The 18,740-nt window shown below is 39.4% G+C and overlaps 1 protein-coding gene and 1 long non-coding RNA gene across 2 annotated transcripts; both read right to left on the bottom strand.

The window, feature by feature from the left end:
* Nucleotides 1–216: 216 nt before the first annotated feature.
* On the bottom strand, nucleotides 217–5,776 carry LOC110078309 (olfactory receptor 6F1-like). The gene has a single exon (XM_078383541.1). It carries the CDS (start codon nucleotides 2,481–2,483, stop codon nucleotides 1,512–1,514), a length of 972 nt encoding a protein of 323 aa, XP_078239667.1. The 5' UTR covers nucleotides 2,484–5,776; the 3' UTR covers nucleotides 217–1,511.
* A 6,750-nt stretch (nucleotides 5,777–12,526) lies between these two features.
* On the bottom strand, nucleotides 12,527–18,481 carry LOC140703062 (uncharacterized). Its single transcript, XR_013540697.1, has 2 exons — nucleotides 18,187–18,481; nucleotides 12,527–12,649 (listed from the first exon to the last, which is right to left on the bottom strand). It is a non-coding gene; the product is annotated as an uncharacterized LOC140703062 (long non-coding RNA).
* Nucleotides 18,482–18,740: the final 259 nt, after the last annotated feature.

The raw sequence follows: 18,740 nt of genomic DNA, 5'->3' as shown, positions 1-18,740 counted from the left end.
TACTAAAAAAAACATAAGCAACAGCATGAAGTGAAATAACACAGAAATTTGTGTAATTTTAAGACCCTGATGTTGGGAAAGTGTGAAGGCAAGAGAAGAATGGGACATCAGAGGACAAGATGGTTAGACAATGTCATCAAAGCTGCCAACATGAATTTGACCTAACTCCGGGAGGCAGTGGAAGACAGGAGGGCCTGGCGTGCTCTGGTCCATGGGGTCATGAAGAGTCCGACATGACTTAATGACTAAACAACAATGAAATATTTATTTAAAATTGTAATTATACAATAACAAAATCTGGTCCATTAACAACAGACATACAATGAGATCAATTTTTTAAAAATGAATCAAATATAAACAATAGGGATATTATTCTAACTGTCAGAAACTAACTATATGTACATTAAAGCATTGGTTCCTCTCTCTAACAAAATTTTTGCCTAATTACACTACAGATCTTGCCACCATCCCCATTTAACTCATGACCGGCTGTGAGGTGGAGACAGGTTGCTGTTTACAGAAGGGCTCCATACACGCCCTGGGTTAATTAGGGATTCCCCTGTCCCTTCCATTTTTCCCTTGAAACTCTTGTCATGTGTGCACAGAAAAAAAATAAGCAGGTCACCTACAGGGAGAACAAATTGTTGGAAACCAGGAGAAGTAAAACAGAAAGAATGGAGAGTGGTTTAGTAAAGAGAAATCAAGAGAAGACACAAGAGTGTTGGGGCAGTCATAGGATGGTGTGTGTGCGTGCTTGTCTCGCATATGGATTGGGGAACTGAGGATGTGTTTCTGCCTGTATGTCTGTGTGACTAGCGTGTGGCCAGCTTTGTACCTGGTATCTTCTCTCAAGGTTGTTCTTTACAATATGTTTGCATTATTACTGTACATGTACAGGGATATGTCTGGTGCACTTAGAAGGTCCTGCCCATGCTGATTAAAGCAGTCTTTCCTACTTCTGAGTAGACAGCTATAAGGTGTACTTTGTACCATGCTGCTTTTCACTCTTAAACCTTCGTAGCAATTGGGTAGGATAGCTGTGGTGAGGAGGCTCACAGAGTAAATATTTCGGATTATTAGAACTTGCTGCTCAATGCTCACACAGACATGTGAATAGGAAAGACCATTTCTATTAGAAACTGGAAATGTTACTTTTTGGCCATACTGGATTGAGGTTCTGGGAGTTCTAGACTTTTTAAAAAATTCCTAAGCTTTGATCTTGTTTGTCTTTGGTGCATGAATTTTTCATCTGCCATTGCAACAGTAATGAACCCTATCATTTTTTTAAAAGGCCCTTGAAAGCAAATCTTCAGCACATATCATGTCTTGATTACACATTGTTTAAACATTTTAGGTGACAGCTGTGCCTTTTTACAAGGGCTCAAGAGGGTAATGAAAAAAATCAACTGATATATCTAACAAAGATCTGTTAGATTTTTCTGTGCAGAGTTAAACTTACATTCAATCAACAGCAGTTCTTCAAAGATGTTCATTACAAGTCGTGAGGTTCATCATGACAATACAGGGAGGCAAATTTTCCTTTTGAGCCTCAGATGATTGTTCTTTACTTGGCTGAGGACTTTCTCCAAAGCTCTTTTTACATCTCTGTTCCTCAGGGTGTAGATAATGGGATTCAGCATTGGGGTGACAACAGCATAGACCACAGATACCACTTTGTCCATATCTGAAGTTTGGCCAGAATGTGGGCAGATGTACATGAAGATGACTGTGCCATAGAATATGGTAACCACTGCAAGGTGGCTGGAACATGTGGAAAAAGCCTTCTGCCTTCCAGAGGCAGATGGGATATGGCAGATGGTAGAAACAATCAGGACATATGAAGTCAAAGTTAGAAGGAAAGACAGGAGCACAACCACTGCAGAGACAAGAAAAACCATTGTGTCAGCCAAGAAGGTATTACCGGTTGACAACTTAATCAAGGGACCAGTGTCACAAAAGAAATGGTTGATCTGGTTGCTGCTATTGAAGGGAAGCTGAGAGATGAAGGCTATAGGCAAGAACGGGGTCAAGAAGCCACTCAGCCAGGAACCCAAGGCTAGGCAGGCAGAGGCCCGGCTGTCCATGAGTAACGGATATTGCAATGGGTGGCAGATGGCCAGGTATCGGTCATAGGCCATGGTCGCCAAGAGGAAGAATTCTGTGGTGCCGAAGAAGAAGAAGAAATACATCTGGGTGATGCAGTTCCGAAAAGAGAGGGCCCGGGAACCAACAAAGAAGTCTTCCAGCATCCGTGGAACTGTGACTGAGGTATAACACATTTCTAGGAATGAGAAATTACTTAGGAAGAAGTACATGGGAATGTGCAAACTCACATCTGTATTTGAGAGGAGAATAATTAAGCCATTGCCAAGGAGTATGAAGAGGTAAGCTATCAACAAAGTAGTGAACAAGAGGAACCGGAATTTCTGGAGACCAGGGAAACCCAGCAGGATGAATTCAGGAGCGGAGGTGTCATTCACCATAATTCTGGTAATGCCTGTACATTCAACAGAAAGGGAAAGAGGGAGGGAGGTCAGTGAAGGAAAGAGACAACAGAGTCCTTGACTTACAGAAAGACCCCTGGCAGAAACCAGCACTTGCTGTTCTAAAATTAATAACCACACCTAGGACATCTTGAGTTTGCTCAAGCAAAACACCTTGAATGCACTAATCAGAGTTCTTTCTCATTATACAAATAAATGCATGGGTTGTGCTAATATATTTTGTCTATAATATATATTATATACAGGTACAGTAACATGAAGTCAGTTCAGGTTGGATTTTCAGCCATCTAGTAATGGTGATGTGGTCTTGCATTCATGTCCAAACTTCATTTCCCCTTGTCCTGATTTTCTTTTCTTTTTTCTCCTGAGGGAAGGGTTAAGCTAGGTTTGACTAATGAACTGGACACATATTAGAACACTGACATGTTCAGCAGCACTCCCAAACCACTAGGCGATAATCATATGCATCAAGTGTAGATTAGAGATTGACTCAGTAACTCGATATCTTCCTGTGGTACAACTCCAAGTCTTAGCAGATAGTTCAAGGACAGGAAACATTACTTTTTTTAAATGACAGCTCCCAGAATCCTACAGCCGACATGGGCAAAGATCATGGCGCTTGCTCTGTGATTCTTGGAGTTATAATTTTAAAAAGTAACTTTTTTCCATTTGTGGGCACCTTTCACCTGAGATTCTGTATCCAACTCTTTATTTAGAAGTTTTAGGCAAAGGAACTGCCGTAGCTCATTGTGGAAACCAAGTGAGGCCCTACCCCAGCCTTGACATTTGACTGCTTTTCCCCCAGGAGATAGAACAGGTGGAGAAAATCTGGTGGTTTTTCAAAGAAGAATAAAATCAATTCATACTGATAGGAAAAAAAACTGGAATATGGCAATTGATGTATGTGAATTATTTCATGTAAATTCTTTATGTTGTGAACTTAAATTCATCATATGCAGAAATCTGCAAGTTGAAGTGGTCTTGTTAAAGTCTTAATTTTAGGAGAGAGTGCAACAGTTTTGTAAAGGAGGGCATGCTTTTCAAAAAAGATCCCTGCTCAATATCCTAGAGAGTTGCCACCACTCAGTATGGATAAAACTGAGCTAAATGAAACCACCATTGATCCAATATAAACACAGTTTCCTGTGTGTCCAGCCCTTAATGAGTTTTGCCACAATCCAAAATTAAACTAAGATCACCAAAAACAATAGTTTTAACATCTGAGTAACTGTGTAATAGATTATGACCAAAGTATCAACTATTCCAGTGTTGTATGGAGTGGAGCCTCAAAATCTAATGCATCATACGTTCTGTAATGTGTTTAAAGGAATGAAAATGAGATTAAAAGCCAAAACTTCTTAAAAATTAAATGCTTTAGTATGTATACATCTATACATTCTACTCCATCTTCTCTCTTCAATGATAACCTGTTTCAAAGGCTGGCTTTCACAAAGTGATCACTTATTTTACACCCATTCCATGTGAGGGTCATGCACGCACTTTCCCTACATTTCACCTAGCATTCAGAATTCCACTCAAACTATACAACAAAAGATAATATAATATTTTGCAACTGAAATAAGTTATGAACATCATGCATTTGCTTTTCTAATGTGTCCACTTGAATCTAGAGCAGTTATGTTCAGCCATTTCACATGTTTTTTGCTAGGAGAGGTACACACAGGATAGCGAGGTGCAACTGGGGTGTATAGGTAGATATACACTTTGGGGGCTGTGGAGAAAGACATCTGTGGCATTTTCGTACCCAAATATGAGACTCTTCTAATTCCTCAACCCTTTACAGATTGTACAGACATCTTAGTTTTCTTATGCAACTATAAGAATGCAATAACATTATTGTCACATATTAATCTCATAGCAAGCTGGGATCAGAGATGCACGGAGACCATCATGACATACCTCAACTGACAAAGCCAATTTCTCACTCACTGAAAAGTAGCCCCAGCTGAAGTGGCCGTCCTTTTGCTGGACTCCTGCAGTCTAGTGTAATCCAGTTCACAAAAGGATGGGAGTATCCTTTTTTTAAAAAATTACATCTTTCCAGGTGACAATTTTTGTATGCAAGGAAGGATTCTGCTTACAGTTGCCATCAGTTGCTGCTTTGGCAGGATCAAGATCTGACTTTTCCAGCTCACTCAGTCATACTACATAGTATTTCCCTGTCTGACACCTGAGTACAGAGTTGGGTCTTTGGCTGTCTCAGCAGGAAGATCAAATGGGCTGGTAGAAATGGCACTGAAGCCTTGGGTTGGAGCTACCATGCCTTTATAACTTCATCTGGATTCCCTAGAGAGATCTGGTTTGCTGCCTGGGGTGGATAGAAGATCTACAGGCCAATTATCCCTCAATAAGTTAATTTGGAAACACATCAGACTCGGTCATACAAACCTGTTGGGTGGGGGGGAATAGTCCTGTTTCAAATGTCATGGATAACGCTTGAGGCATTTTAACCCTCTTGACAGAGCAGCAAACCCAAGAGAATGATTGCTGTATCTCTGCAATTCTGGTGTTTACTCTGACATTCTGCAACGCTGAGAGATTACTTCCCTCTGGGTACATATACACAGATAGTGGACAAGTCACCTTTTTGGAATGCAATTCCCAGGAATTGTAGTCCAAAACAGAAACTTTTTCTGGCTCTGTGTATGAACCCAAGAGAAGAAAAGACCTGCGGAAGCCAGAAGATGGTCACCTCCCACCTCCTCACTTCCTCCCTCAGTGTATTCTGACAAACTATGCTCCTCAGTCCCCAGGCATGTCCTCTTCTCAGTTTTCATCTCAGTCTATCCTCAGCCTCTTCCAAATATGTTATTCCTTAGAGGAGAAAAACCAGGAAATGCTCTTTTTTAAAGAAGCCAAACCAATGTTAGTGAGCTTCTGCTAAATAAACTTTGCACTGCCCATTCAGTGGCAGAAAGTATTTCAGAGAAATCATGTGCACTGTCTGTGTACACCACAGATGAATTGAGATATACATAATTGACACAAACATTTGGCATGTCAAAGGGAAACTCCATAGGCTAGGAGGAAACTATTGGATTCTATCAGCTTGTGTGGATGGGTCAGTTCCTAACTGGTCCTCAGACCATCTCAGAGGTTTGTTGTTGTTGTGAGGTGATGTCAAGTTGCCTCCAACTTATAACCCTAAGAATTAGTGACCTCCAAAATGTCCTGTCCTCAACAGATCTTGTAAACTCAAGCTTATGACTTCTGTTATGGAGCCAATTCCTCTTATATTTGGTTTTCTCTTTTCCTGCTGCCTTCCACCTTTCCCAGCATTATTGTCTTTCCCAGAATCCTCTCTTCTCATGATGTGCCCAAAGTAGGACAGCCTCCATTTTAACATTTTTGCATCTCCATATTCTGTCTCAACAGTAGTTCCTTGTCCACAATAGAGGTTACACATCAGGACAATCAAGTGTTGAAGCACACCAGTTTCTTTCAGAAGAACCCATTGTTTCTCATGATCCACACAGTCAAAGGCTTTGCTGTAGTCTATGAATACATACTGATCTGAAATTGTTCAGTGCTCTCCAGATATCTGCAAAATGATCTGAGTGTCTCCTCCTTTTTTTTGGAATCTAGCTTGAACATCTTACATTTCTCACTCCATATAAGGTAAATGCTTTTGTTGCAAGACCTTGAACATTCTTTTGCTTACATGGGAAATTAGAGCATTTGTCCTATAATTACTGTGTTCCTTGGCATCTCCTTTCCTGGTGATTGGAATGTATATTGAATGTGTCCAGTTAGGGGTCCATGATTTTGTTTTCCATGTTTGCTGGCATATTCCTGTTTGGATACTGACAGATTCAATCTCTGTGGCTTGAAACATTTCTATCAGTATCCCATCTACGCCAATAATTTATTTATTCCCAGTGTTTTTAGAGCAGCTTTCACTTCACTTTCTAGAATTACTGATTCTGCACTCTTTTTTGAAAATTATTTTTATTCATACGTACCAACATACAGAACAAAAAACTAAAACCTAACAATAATAACAAAAAAATTCAGAACTAAACATCCCTGCTACACCTATAGATCAGAGATTTTGCCATTATCTGGTCATCTGAATATCATCAAAGGATTCCAGTGAGCACTGATTCACCATAAACGAATTCTTCCTCTAAATTCCTGTCTTTTCCTGGGCCCAGTTATATATCAGCTTCCAGCTTTCCTTTACAAAGTGTCTTGGTTGATCCCGTAGTGTCTCTGAAAGCATATCTAATTCTGCAATGTCCAATAGCTTTTTAAATAGCTCATCCATTAAATAGTTAATTAATAGTTTCTCCATTCCTCCATTTTTGGGCCCGGAGTAACCTAGCTACAGTAAATATATACAGTAGCCTATATTTGATTTTCTTATCAATAATTTCTGGCATTATATTCAATAATAACATTTCACGTTTAAAACTTAATTTTTGCTGAACAATTTCTTGTGACATTTCCCAAACCTGTGACCAAAATTGTTTTGCTTTTTCGTATGACCACCATACATGATAATAAGTCCCTAGATTTTTTTTTTACATTTCCAACAAACATTACTGATCCCTTCTGACATTTTTGTCAATCTTACCAAAGTAAAATGCCATCTAAGAAACATTTTAAGGATGTTTTCTCTAAGAAACTGGCTTAATCATTTTATAGTTGTCTTTCCACATTTTTGTCCATTCATCAATATAAATATCATATCCAAAGTTTTGTGCCCCCTTTACCATCACCCCCTTCACCCTCTCATCCTCTAGATCATCCTCTAATAGATATGTATATATTTCTTGATTATTTTCTCTTTATTATAAATCCATAGTTCATCCACCTGAACTTTCCCCTCAAAAGAAGTCCATGTTTTTGTCCTTTTTATATCCTGATTCTAGTTTCAGCATTGACCACCAATCTGTAGCTAGATCCAATTTCTCTAGGTCTTGTTTGTCTTTCATATTCTGATCTTTAGTTAACAAATCTTTATACGTGAGTAAAGCTCCCTTCTGATTCAATACTTTCAATGTAAATGCCTCCTTCGGTGCTACCCGTATTGGAATTTTCTTATAAGTTTGCATTTGAATTTTTTTTCATACTAGACACAATGCTTTCCTCACAATATGTTCTGCGAAATGTGTTTGTTCTTTGAATTCTCCATACCACACATATGCATGCCAACCGATTTTTAAATCATGACCTTCCAATTTCAACAGTTTTTGATTTTCTAATGTTATCCATTCTTTTATCCAGACTATAGCACATGCCTTATAATACAATAGCCAGTTTGGCAGACCCTAAGCCATCTCTCTCTTTTAAATCTTGCAATGTTCTAAATTTTATTCTTGATTTCTTGGCCTTCCATACACATTTTGAGGTCAGGCTGTCCAGGTCCTTAAAATATTTATAGTTTAATAAAACTGCTAAGTTCTGAAACAAAAATTGCAATTTTGGTAAAATGATCATCTTTATTATTGAGATTCTTCCCGTCATTGAGATTTGTAGCTTATTTCATTCCTCCAGGTTTCTCCGTATTTCCTTCTGAGTTGTAAGATAATTTTCTTTCATCAAATTGCTTGGGGTTTTTTTTTTGTGATAATAACTCCTAGATATTTCACTTTTTGTACCTCCTCAAAGTTAGTTTTCATTATCAATTTTTCAATGTCCTCTTTTTTATATTTTTAGACTAAAAATGCGGGTTTTGGTAGTTTATTTTAAGACTGGCTACAGCTCCGATTTCTTCTGTAGTTTACTGTATTATCGAAGGCTTTCACGGCTGGGATCTGATGGTTGTTGGATAGTTGGGTATTTATAGCTGTGGGAACAGCTTTTGTCTTTTTCAGGAGATCGGGTGATTATGGTGATCAGCTATTACTCAACTATCCAACAAACAGCAACAGAGTACAGGCAGAGTTCCTACTGCTGTTCCTCTGAAGATGCCGGCCACAGAGACTGGTGAAACGTCAGGAAGAACAACCGAACATAACCAAAGAGCCTGAAAAACCCTCAAAAACCATATTCTATAGTTCTTAATAATTCTTCCATACTATCTGGGTTTTTTTCTAATATTATTGCTAAATCATCAGCATATGCTTGTAGCTTAAATTCTTCTCCCCTGATTCTGAGGTCCCTAATTCCAGTATTTCTTCTTATTTATCATTCAAATCTCTAATGTTAGAATAAATAATAACGGAGAAAGGGGGCAACCCTGCCTTGTTCAATTTGGATATCTTCAGTTGTTTGACTGTTGATTTTGATTTTGGCCTTCTGTTTAGTATATATTGCTTTAATTGTTTGTAGAAAAGTTCCTTCTGCTCCCATCTTCTTCAACTGCAGCACCATAAACTCTTCTAGGAAGATCAACATCATTTGTTTTTCTGGATGTATTTCATAGTATTCCAAAATGTCTATTATTGACCTTATATTTGACAATAATTTCCTTTTAGAGATAAAGCCTGTCTGGTCTTTGTGTATCATTTCCGTAAGTACCTTCTTTCATCTACTTGCCCAGATGGTCATATATATCTTGTAATCAATATTCAAAAGAGAGATTGGTATGTAGTTCTTAATTTGTTTTTTCCTCGTCCCTACTTTATATATTAGGGGGAAATGCCCTTCTTTCCATTAATCCAGGATTTTCCCTCCAGTTTCAATATAATCTGCTAACTTTTTGAAACAAAGAATTTCTTCCAATACTTTATAATATTTAGCTGGGAGACCACCTGGTCCAGGGGCTTTTCCAGTTTTCTGTTTTTTCCATGCTTCCACAATTTCACTTGTCATAATTGATTTATTTAGATTCTCCAATTGTTGAGAACTAAATCTCCAATCCAGGTGTTTATCCAAATAATTCCATTGTTGTTCCTCCTCAATTTCTTTCTTTTTATAAAGGTTGATATAAATTATTAATTATTTTTTTCTATTTCCTTTTGTTTGTATGTTTCCCGTCCTTCCTTATCCAATATTACATTGATCATTATTTTCTCTCTCTTTTTTTTTAAATATTGTATCCTAACCATCTTTCTGGTTTATTAGTGTTCTCAAAAAAGTTTTGCCTTGCAAATTAATTAATTAATTAATTAATTAATTAATTTCCATTTCTTCCTGTTCCAATAAGTTGATTTTGTGTTGCAATATATTTAACTTATTTTTTGGTACTTGACTGTAGGATTTTTTAAATCCCATTTCTTCTTTCTTCAGAGATGTTATTTATGTTTGATATTGTTTATTTCTTTCTCTTTTCCTTGTGCATTAAACTTTATCGAAAACCCACAAAAATAGGCTTTTGCTGCATCCCATATTATTGTATTTTATGTATCCTGGGATTTATTAATTTGAAAGAAAAATTCTAATTCTTTTTTATTTTAATCAATAAGTAACTATTTAGTCTCCAGCCTCCTCTTCTTACAACATGTCCTAGAGTCGTCATTATTGGGTTGTGGTCTGCATATGTATTTAGTAGTATTTCAATTTCTTCCACTTGGTGTATCATTTCTGCTAAGAACCAGCAGTTGTCTATTCTTGACCATGAATTGTGTCTATTTGAATAAAATGTATGATATCCTGAGGGTACTTAGTTCTCCATACATCAATTAAATTGAGTTCTTCTGCCATTTCCAGAAAAACCTTGGGAATCGTATTTCTCCTCTTTTTCTTCCCTTTCCATCTATCACCAGGGTGTCTTTTTGTTTATCAACTATTGCACTGAAATCCCCCATGATGCACATTTTCTTTTCTGATCCTTGTATCAGCTGGTTCTTTAATTTCTGATAGCATTTTTCTTGCTCTTTTTTGATACATAAATGTTCGCCAACAATATTTCTTCTCCGTCTTTGAAAACTTCCACCATTAATATTCTTCCATCTGTTGAGGCATAAATTAATTCTGGTTCCAGCTCCTCTTTTATGTACATTGCTACCTCTTTCTTCTTTTGTTGATCAGAAACTATAAAGACTTTGCCCAATTTAGGGTTTTCTAACAACTTTTTATCTACTTCCTTAATATGGGTCTCTTGAATAAATACAATTTCTAGTTTGGCTTTGAAAAGTTTATTAAAAATTTTCCTTCTCTTGTGGGGTGAGTTCATCCCTTTACTGGTAGTAATTAATTTGTTTATACATCTGCACGGCTTTTAGTACCAATTTTATCCTTGGTTTTCTCCTTGCCTCTAGTTCTACTCGGTGAAGGTGGAGTTCCTTGTCTTTTACATTCTACTTCTGGTTCTTCTTCTGATTTCTCCCTGAAAACTGTAGGTCTTCTTCTGTCATCTACAGTTTATGTTTCATTTCTTTCATAACATTCCTGGCCTTCATTTTGCTATTCAGATTAAATCTTCTTGTCTCCCAGTTCAGAAAAACTCCCTTGGGGGTCTGCCATGTGAAAGGAATTTTCCTGTCTAGTAATATTTTAGTAAGAAAGGAGTATTCTTGTCTTTTTTTCTACATGCTCCAAGGCACATGTTTATTTTATTTTATCAAAATATTGATCTTAGCCCCTCTGATTGTCAACTCCTTCTCTCTGTTGACTTTCAATATTTTTCACTGACCTCAAAAACTTTATATGGATATTCTTCGGTAGCTTATTTCTTCTCGCAAAAGTATTCCCCACTCTATAGATTCTCTCTATTGATTGTTGCAGCTCTTCCTGGGTTATCCCTGTTTGTGTGGCTAATTCTTCTGATATCAATTTCTCTAAGTCTCCTGATTGCTCTTCTTTCACATTCTATATTTTGAGAAAATAAGAGGCTTTGCCCATTTCTAAAGCCAAGAGATGTTCCTGATCCTTATTTTCTTCTTCTTTAATATTTAGTATTTCTTATTCTGCTTTTGTTAATCTCTGTTCCACTTTCTCAACTGCCTGTGTGAAAATGTCTATCTTCTGATTGTTACTTTCAATTCTGGCTCTGAAATCTGTTCTGCGTTCTTGCATCTGTTCTGAAAGTTGTTTAATAATACAGTGGTGCCCTGCATAGCGATGATAATCTGTTCCGAAAAAATCGTTGCTATGTGGATTCGTCGCTATGCAGGGCAAAAAAGCACATAGGAATGCATTAAACACATTTAATGCATTCCTATGGGCAAAAAACTCACCGTTCTGCGGAAATCCTCCATGCGGCCTCCATTTTCACTGCCCAGTAAGCGAGGAAAGGGCGCAAAATCACAGTGGGCGGCCATTTTCTTTACCCGGCGGCCATTTTGGAACCGCCGATCAGCTGTTAAAAAAACATCGCTATGCTAAAACCGGTAAGCGAAACGCTTACCGGTCATTGCAAAGTGATGTTTTACTATTAGAAACATCGCAATGTGATTGCTTTTGCAATCGCAAAAAACATCACTATGTGGATTCGTCGTTAAATGAATCGCTCGTTATGAGGGGCACCACAGTATTAGTTTGCATATCCTGCATTGCATATTTGAAAGGATCTTGGTTTATGAGTTTAGTTAGGTTCAACACTTCAGCGGTGATTCTTCCTTTTTTGATCTTGTAGCCATTTTATTTCTTTTTTACCGGTTTGAGGAAAAATAATTGTTTTACAAATTATTATATTATCTATAATAAATGCCAGGTAGGTGGGGCTCATCAGCCTTGGAAGGCAGCCCATCTAGGAGAAGGAAAATTCCGATTTCAAACCTCCACTACCTTGTGGCTATATCCACTGATGGAAAAGGCTTCAGGAGTTAACCTCGAGGCAAAATCCAGAGCTGGAGTCCCAAAGGCAGTTCATGTCGTTCTGCCAACTCCTGCGACATTGCTGGAACCAGTTGTATTGGCTCTTGCCTTTCCATTGGACCATTTCAGCAATATGGAGAAGGGGGATCTGCTGCTTGGGTAACTGTTACGGTTTTGGCGACAGTAGAAAATGCAGAGTTATTCTTTTGTTGCAAGACGGTTGTATTTACACATATTTACAGTTATATACAGGCAGGTATCTTAACAGCACAGCAGGAACTCTTTGTACAGTCTGACAGCATGCGTGGCAGCAAGTGATGGTGGAGGAAGAGAAAGAAGCAAAGACACAGTCCACTTATATGCATGTACATGGCACATTCAGTCCAATCAGAATACAGATGACTTCATCCTCTTGCACCTGGTCTTCTTCTGATTTCAAGTCATTGCATCAGCTCCAGAGTGATTCAGCATTCTCACATCTGTGCACAATGGCAGCTCGTTAATGAAACACATATACAGGTTCAGGCTTATAAAATTTCTATACTCTGACACCCCTCCTAATTTTTTATGCCTGAACATAACACATTTTCTCAACTCATTTACACATTTCTCATGCTTCTATGTTTCACTCTTTCTGTTTCAGCCATGTATTTACATGTGGTATTATCTTCCATTACCTTTTATTGCACCATTTGTTTTATTCAAAACCCATATATTTTCTAACTTTCATTTAAACACACATTTGTTACCTGTAACCTCTGTGTTCTGTATGCAGCTTTATTTCTGTAAACACCTTGTGTTTTTCCATGTACTCCATTTTCTCATCCAAGGCACCTAGCCATTTTCTCTTTTCAAAAGCAGGAAGTTTCAAAACCTCTTTGTTATTTCTGGGTTCTACATAAACATGACAGACTCTCACTCCACCCACTTCAAATCTCTTGGGTGGCACACCCTTGTTTGTCCTTTCAGACCTACTAGGACCTTGTGTTTCTGTCTCTATCTCTGACTCACTATTCTCACTAATGTGTTTTTCTTCGTGTTCTTCGTGTCCTTCATCATATTCTTCATCTTCACCAGCAGAGGACTTCGTGTCTTGCTCATGTGTTTCTGTCTGTCTAAACTGACTTCTTCTTCTGTCATTCAATGGGATATATATTTGTGAATTTGCATGTACTTTGTCCCAGTTCTCTCCCTCATTGAAACTGGCAGACCTGGAAATCACAATGTTTCTGTTACCATCCACAAATCTATACACTTTTGAGCCAGGCTCATAACCCAGGAACCTCATTTTCTTTGTTTTCGCTTTGCCTTTTCTTCTTAGCTGCTTTGGCACATGTACCCAAGCGGTACATCCAAACACCCTTAAGTGCTTTAAAGAAGGTTCCTTTCCAAATAACATGAAATATGGGGTCTGATCTATGGCGGATGACCAAATTCTGTTCACCAAAAAATTCGATGTCTTCAACGCCTCCGCCCAAAAGCCATGATGCATCCCTGCATCCGCTAGCAGTGCATCCTTCATTTCTTGGAGCACCCCATTTCTCCTTTCGGCCACACCATTCTGAAATGGACTATATGGGCTTGTTTTTCTGTGTCTGATTCTTGTGCATTCTAGCCATCTTTGGAATTGTGTATTCATGAACTCTGAACCTCTGTCAGATTGCAATTGTGCCACCTGGTGGCCAAAGTGCCGTTCAACTGATTTCAGCCAATTCCTAAATGTCTGGAAGACCTCTGTTTTTGACTTCAGTGTGAAACAATATGAAAAACGTGTATAATCATCCACAATCACAAGTGCATATTTTGCCCCTCCTAATGAGGGTGGAAATGGCCCTATCAGATCAGCATGTACCAACTCAAATGGCCTGCTTGTCTCTCTGACACTCTGTCTCCCTTTTGGAGCCACATGTGTTTTGCTCTGTTTACAAACTTGGCAATCCAAGTAATTTTTACAATCTTTTATGTTCACACCTCTAGCCATGTTCTCCATTCTCTGCACAGTTTTAAAATTTACATGACCCAGTCTCCTGTGTAGTAAGCGGATGCAACTGTCATGTTGGGGCTTGTTCTTGTGTACCATGTGTGTGTCTCTATGTGTTCTGCTTTTTAACATATATAAATTGTCCTCTTGCTTTGCTCTTGCAACTACTCTGTTATTTTTCTTAATTATGCATTGCCCTTTTTCAAACATCACACAAAACCCCTGTCTGTCCAGTGCTGATACACTTAAAATGTGATAATCGATTGTGGGTGTCAGTAAAACATTACTTATCTCTTCCTTCAGACTGGGAACATACACTTTCCCTTCTGCTTCAACGTCTGCTTTCTGTCCATTTGCCAGCGTCACGCTCCTCAGCTCCGTCTTTCCTAGAAAAGAAAACATCTCTACATCATTAGTGAGGTGATTTACGGCTCCTGAGTCTATTAACCACTCAGCTGTGCTTGCGACCTTGGACGCCTTATCTCTTGTTTTGCTAACAAGAGAAATTCCACTCCTGCTCCTGCTTTCTTCAGAGCATCTGTAATCTGCTGCTTTTCTGCTGCTCGAAGGCGTCTGTTCTCTCAAACAATCTCTCTGAAGATGACTCCTGGATCCACATCGAAAACAGGCTTTGATCATCATAGCATGCCCACGCTGCTCTCTGTCTGTAGCCGGCGTCCTTCTTCTCACGCTGCCATCTGGACTCTGTCTCCGTCTCTCCCGGTCAGCTCCTACGTGGCTTCTTTCAGCAGTTTGGAATCTCTCCTTCCAGTGTTCCTCCTGCTGCAAAATTCTGCTTGTAACATACTCAAGAGTTAGTTGTGTATCGGGCAGACTTTCCAAACTTGTAATAAGCATACTAAATTCAGGAGACAAACTACTCAAAATCAAAAAGACCTTCTGCTCCTCTGGAAAAATAACATTCTTTAACTGCAGTTCATTGAACAGTCCCTTAATGGTTTGTAGATGCTTTGAGGCACTCTCCCCAGACTTCATCTGACACTTATAGAGCCTTCTGGTTAGGGAAATCTTGGTGCCTGCTGTTTCTCTCAAGTAAATGCCTCTCAATCTGTCCCAGACTGCCTTGGCTGTGGTCAGTCCTTGTATATGCACTAACTGTTCATCTTCAAGGGACAAAATAAGGGTACTCAGAGCCCTCTCATGCTCTTCCTCTTGCTCCTCTGTTAACTGGGCTGGAGGATTATTCACATATGACCACAGAGATTCTCTACGTAACAGCATTTCCGCTTTCACTGCCCATGTTCTATAGTTTCTGTCATTCAGCCTGTTTATAGCCAATCCTCCTATGCTTCCTGTGCTGTACGCCATCCTGCCTTCTCTTGCAGTTCTCTGTTTCCTTTCCCCTCCTGGGCTAACAGATGAACTGTCTTCTCCCAAATCTTCTACTTCACTGCCACTTTCGCTCTCCTCCTTCATTAATATACTTCACCCACGTTACTCACCACCGTCTTGGCTTTATCTGGCTTGCGCAGCACACGTTGCTGGGCCCATGACCTCTGTTACGGTTTTGGCGACAGTAGAAAACGCAGAGTTATTCTTTTGTTGCAAGACGGTTGTATTTACACGTATTTACAGTTATATACAGGCAGGTATCTTAACAGCACAGCAGGAACTCTTTGTACAGTCTGACAGCATGCGTGGCAGCAAGTGATGGTGGAGGAAGAGAAAGAAGCAAAGACACAGTCCACTTATATACATGTACATGGCACATTCAGTCCAATCAGAATACAGATGACTTCATCCTCTTGCACCTGGTCTTCTTCTGATTTTAAGTCATTGCATCAGCTCCAGAGTGATTCAGCATTCTCACATCTGTGCACAATGGCAGCTCGTTAATGAAACACATATACAGGTTCAGGCTTATAAAATTTCTATACTCTGACAGTAACAGCCTATCCTCCATATTACTCTACCCAGGCTTCATGCTCTGGAGAGGACACTCCTTGATTCAGAGCATGTTCCCATAGTCTCTCGAGACTGAAGGATGCCTATAGAGATAATATCTCACATTCACTCTAGATCCTCAATTTGCCACGCATTTTACATTTTAAGGTAAATACCCACACACAATATACCATATTTTTCCGTATATACAATCCCCAATGTATAAAATGACCCCCTAATTTTGATCCTTTATGGAGGCAGAGGAGCAGTTAATGGGCAACTGCTCCTCCACATTTGTCTCCTCCTGCTGCTGTCTCCGCTGCCTGCCTGATTACTTCCTCCAGTGCAACTGCCAGGGCTCACCTCAAGCTCATGTTGCTGCCTTGTCCCCTGCCCTAAGGAGATCGCTGGAGGTGGTGATCTTGCCTCTGCCTCTGCCTCCTGCTGCCTCCACCACTGGAGGGAACAAGGCGGCAATATGAGCTGAGCCTGTCAGTCCCACTGGAGGTGGTGATCGGGCAGGTGGAGGAGGCAGCAGCAAGAGGCACTCTGTCTCTGCCTCCTGTTGCTGCTGCTGCTGCTGCCTCAGCTGCCAGAGGGGACAAGCCATGAGCTCTGGAAGAGGCAATTGGGCAGTGGCGGTGACGGCAGCAAGAGGCTTGAGCACACATGTGACTGCTTCCTTCCATTTATAAAATGACAATCAATTTTTCCTGTGATTATTTTAGGGGAAAGTGTTGTTTTATACACAGAAAAATACAGTAATTCAGCTTAATAAAACTCCTCAATTTACTTATGTGGATCTAAGGTATAAATCTCAGTTACTGTCTTGTCTTAACTTGACCACGAGAGAGCAGTAGCGTATTCAAAATTAAAAGCTAATACAGCGGTGCCTCACAAGATGAATTTTATTCATTCCACGGTTAATGTTTTGCGAAAAATTTGTCTTGCGAAATGCGTTTTCCCATAGGAATGCATTCAAATCTGATTAATGCGTTCCTATGGGCAAAAAAAGTCAGAACAAAGTCAAATTTGGCTTACAAAGGGTTTATTAAGTGCTCTTTAAAGCCATACATGTTGTGCAGATGATTTTTAAAAAATTCAGTCAAAAAACTAACTTTTTAAACATCATAGAAAAACATTTTAAAATCAGCAAACATGAGGCAGGAACAAAAAATGGAGAACATTTGTCTTGCGAAGCATTGCCATAGGAACATTTTGTCTTACGAGTCATCAACCCCATTGCCAAAAACATTCGTCTTGAGAGTTTTTTGTCCTGCAAGGCATTTGTCTTGCAAGACACCACTATAGTTATTTTGTCCCAAATTACACCAGGAGTTCTCAGAGCACTGAAATTCCAGACTAAACAATGCCTTGTTCCATCTTGACCACCAGAGTGTCCAAGATTAAGACCTTTTAAAGAAAGAAGCTAATTTCTTTGTGTCTGGAAGAGCTGGCTTAGAAAAAAAAATGGGAAAAAAGGTTCAAGTCTTTCTCCAGCACCTTTGGAAATATTCCAGACAAGGTATCCAATGTAGTATCTTGTAAGGGGGTGTCAGAGAAGATGAGCTGTATCCAGTTCTTCATACCCAATAAGTCAGTCAAGAACATTTCTATGCTGTCTTCCTCTTAGCAATCCAGGAGGTGGGAAAAAAAGCAAAAGTTCCATTTGGATCTGGGTCTTTTTTTAACGCCTTTTAGTGTTTAAGATTCTTCCTTCTTTCCAGCTGTAAGTCATCAGGTGGCCAGAGAGTTTAAACACTGCATTTAAAATGTTATTTTCCTTCTCTCAGGCTGAAGGAGCTGGGAGGGTTAAAACTAAAAAGCTTTGAATGTTTGTCAGATGATCCACCCCTCCCTTTCCCCCCTCTGCTGATGTTACAACTAGAGCTGTTACAAATTATTTTTTTTTATCCTCCATGTCCATTAGCAATCTCCTTCAGGGTTTTTTTGCCACCTGAAAGGCTTTACCATAAAAAAAGGGGGCTTCCATGCTGCCTCCATCTCCTCTCCTTTCCTTCTCTTTAGAAAGGGATTCCATTTGTGAAAATGTTTATCAGACTGATAGTTCTTATTTAATTAGTTATCTCTCTGTATATATTCATTCGGGGCTAGAGTTCAGTTACTCACTTTCCTCCTTCGTGATACCGAGGTTCCTTCCAAGGGCGTAAATCTCCTAACCCAAGCGTGCTACACAGCTAAATCGCCAGAAAATGGCACCAGCTAGATCTTCTGTCTGGGGAGAGAAATCACCCGGTGAGCGGGTTGCACCCCATCCCCGTGTGATCTCTCGATCCCTCACCACTCGGGGTGTGAGTTTTTCCACATCTCCCCGCCCTCGATTTCATCAAGGGGGTCTTGATCTGCTGAATACAGCAGGTCTTTCTCGGAGCCCTGACAAGTCCAGCTGCTCTTGCTGCGTGCCCTGCCCCTCCCTGATTCTGCACTCTTCAAAGGAATTTCTCATCTTTTTATTTCCTCTGGCATTGTAATAGTTCTCTCTGTCTCCTTGCAACAGTCACTGAAAAGCTGCATTCAGGATTCTGACCCTATTTCTGTCACCTTTTACAATTTAAAATGTTTCTTCTTTCATCTATTTAGTTTTTCTTTTCTTTTTACGACAGAAATGGTGTTTTTACATTCTTCCCTGATAACATCTCTGGTTTCAAACCACAGTTCTGCTG

Source organism: Pogona vitticeps, chromosome 1 (genome assembly GCF_051106095.1).
Source record: "Pogona vitticeps strain Pit_001003342236 chromosome 1, PviZW2.1, whole genome shotgun sequence".
NCBI classification, from domain to species: Eukaryota; Metazoa; Chordata; class Lepidosauria; order Squamata; family Agamidae; genus Pogona; species Pogona vitticeps.
The sequence above is the reverse complement of the archived record's forward strand: the minus strand, read 5'-3'. Positions and strand labels throughout refer to the sequence as shown.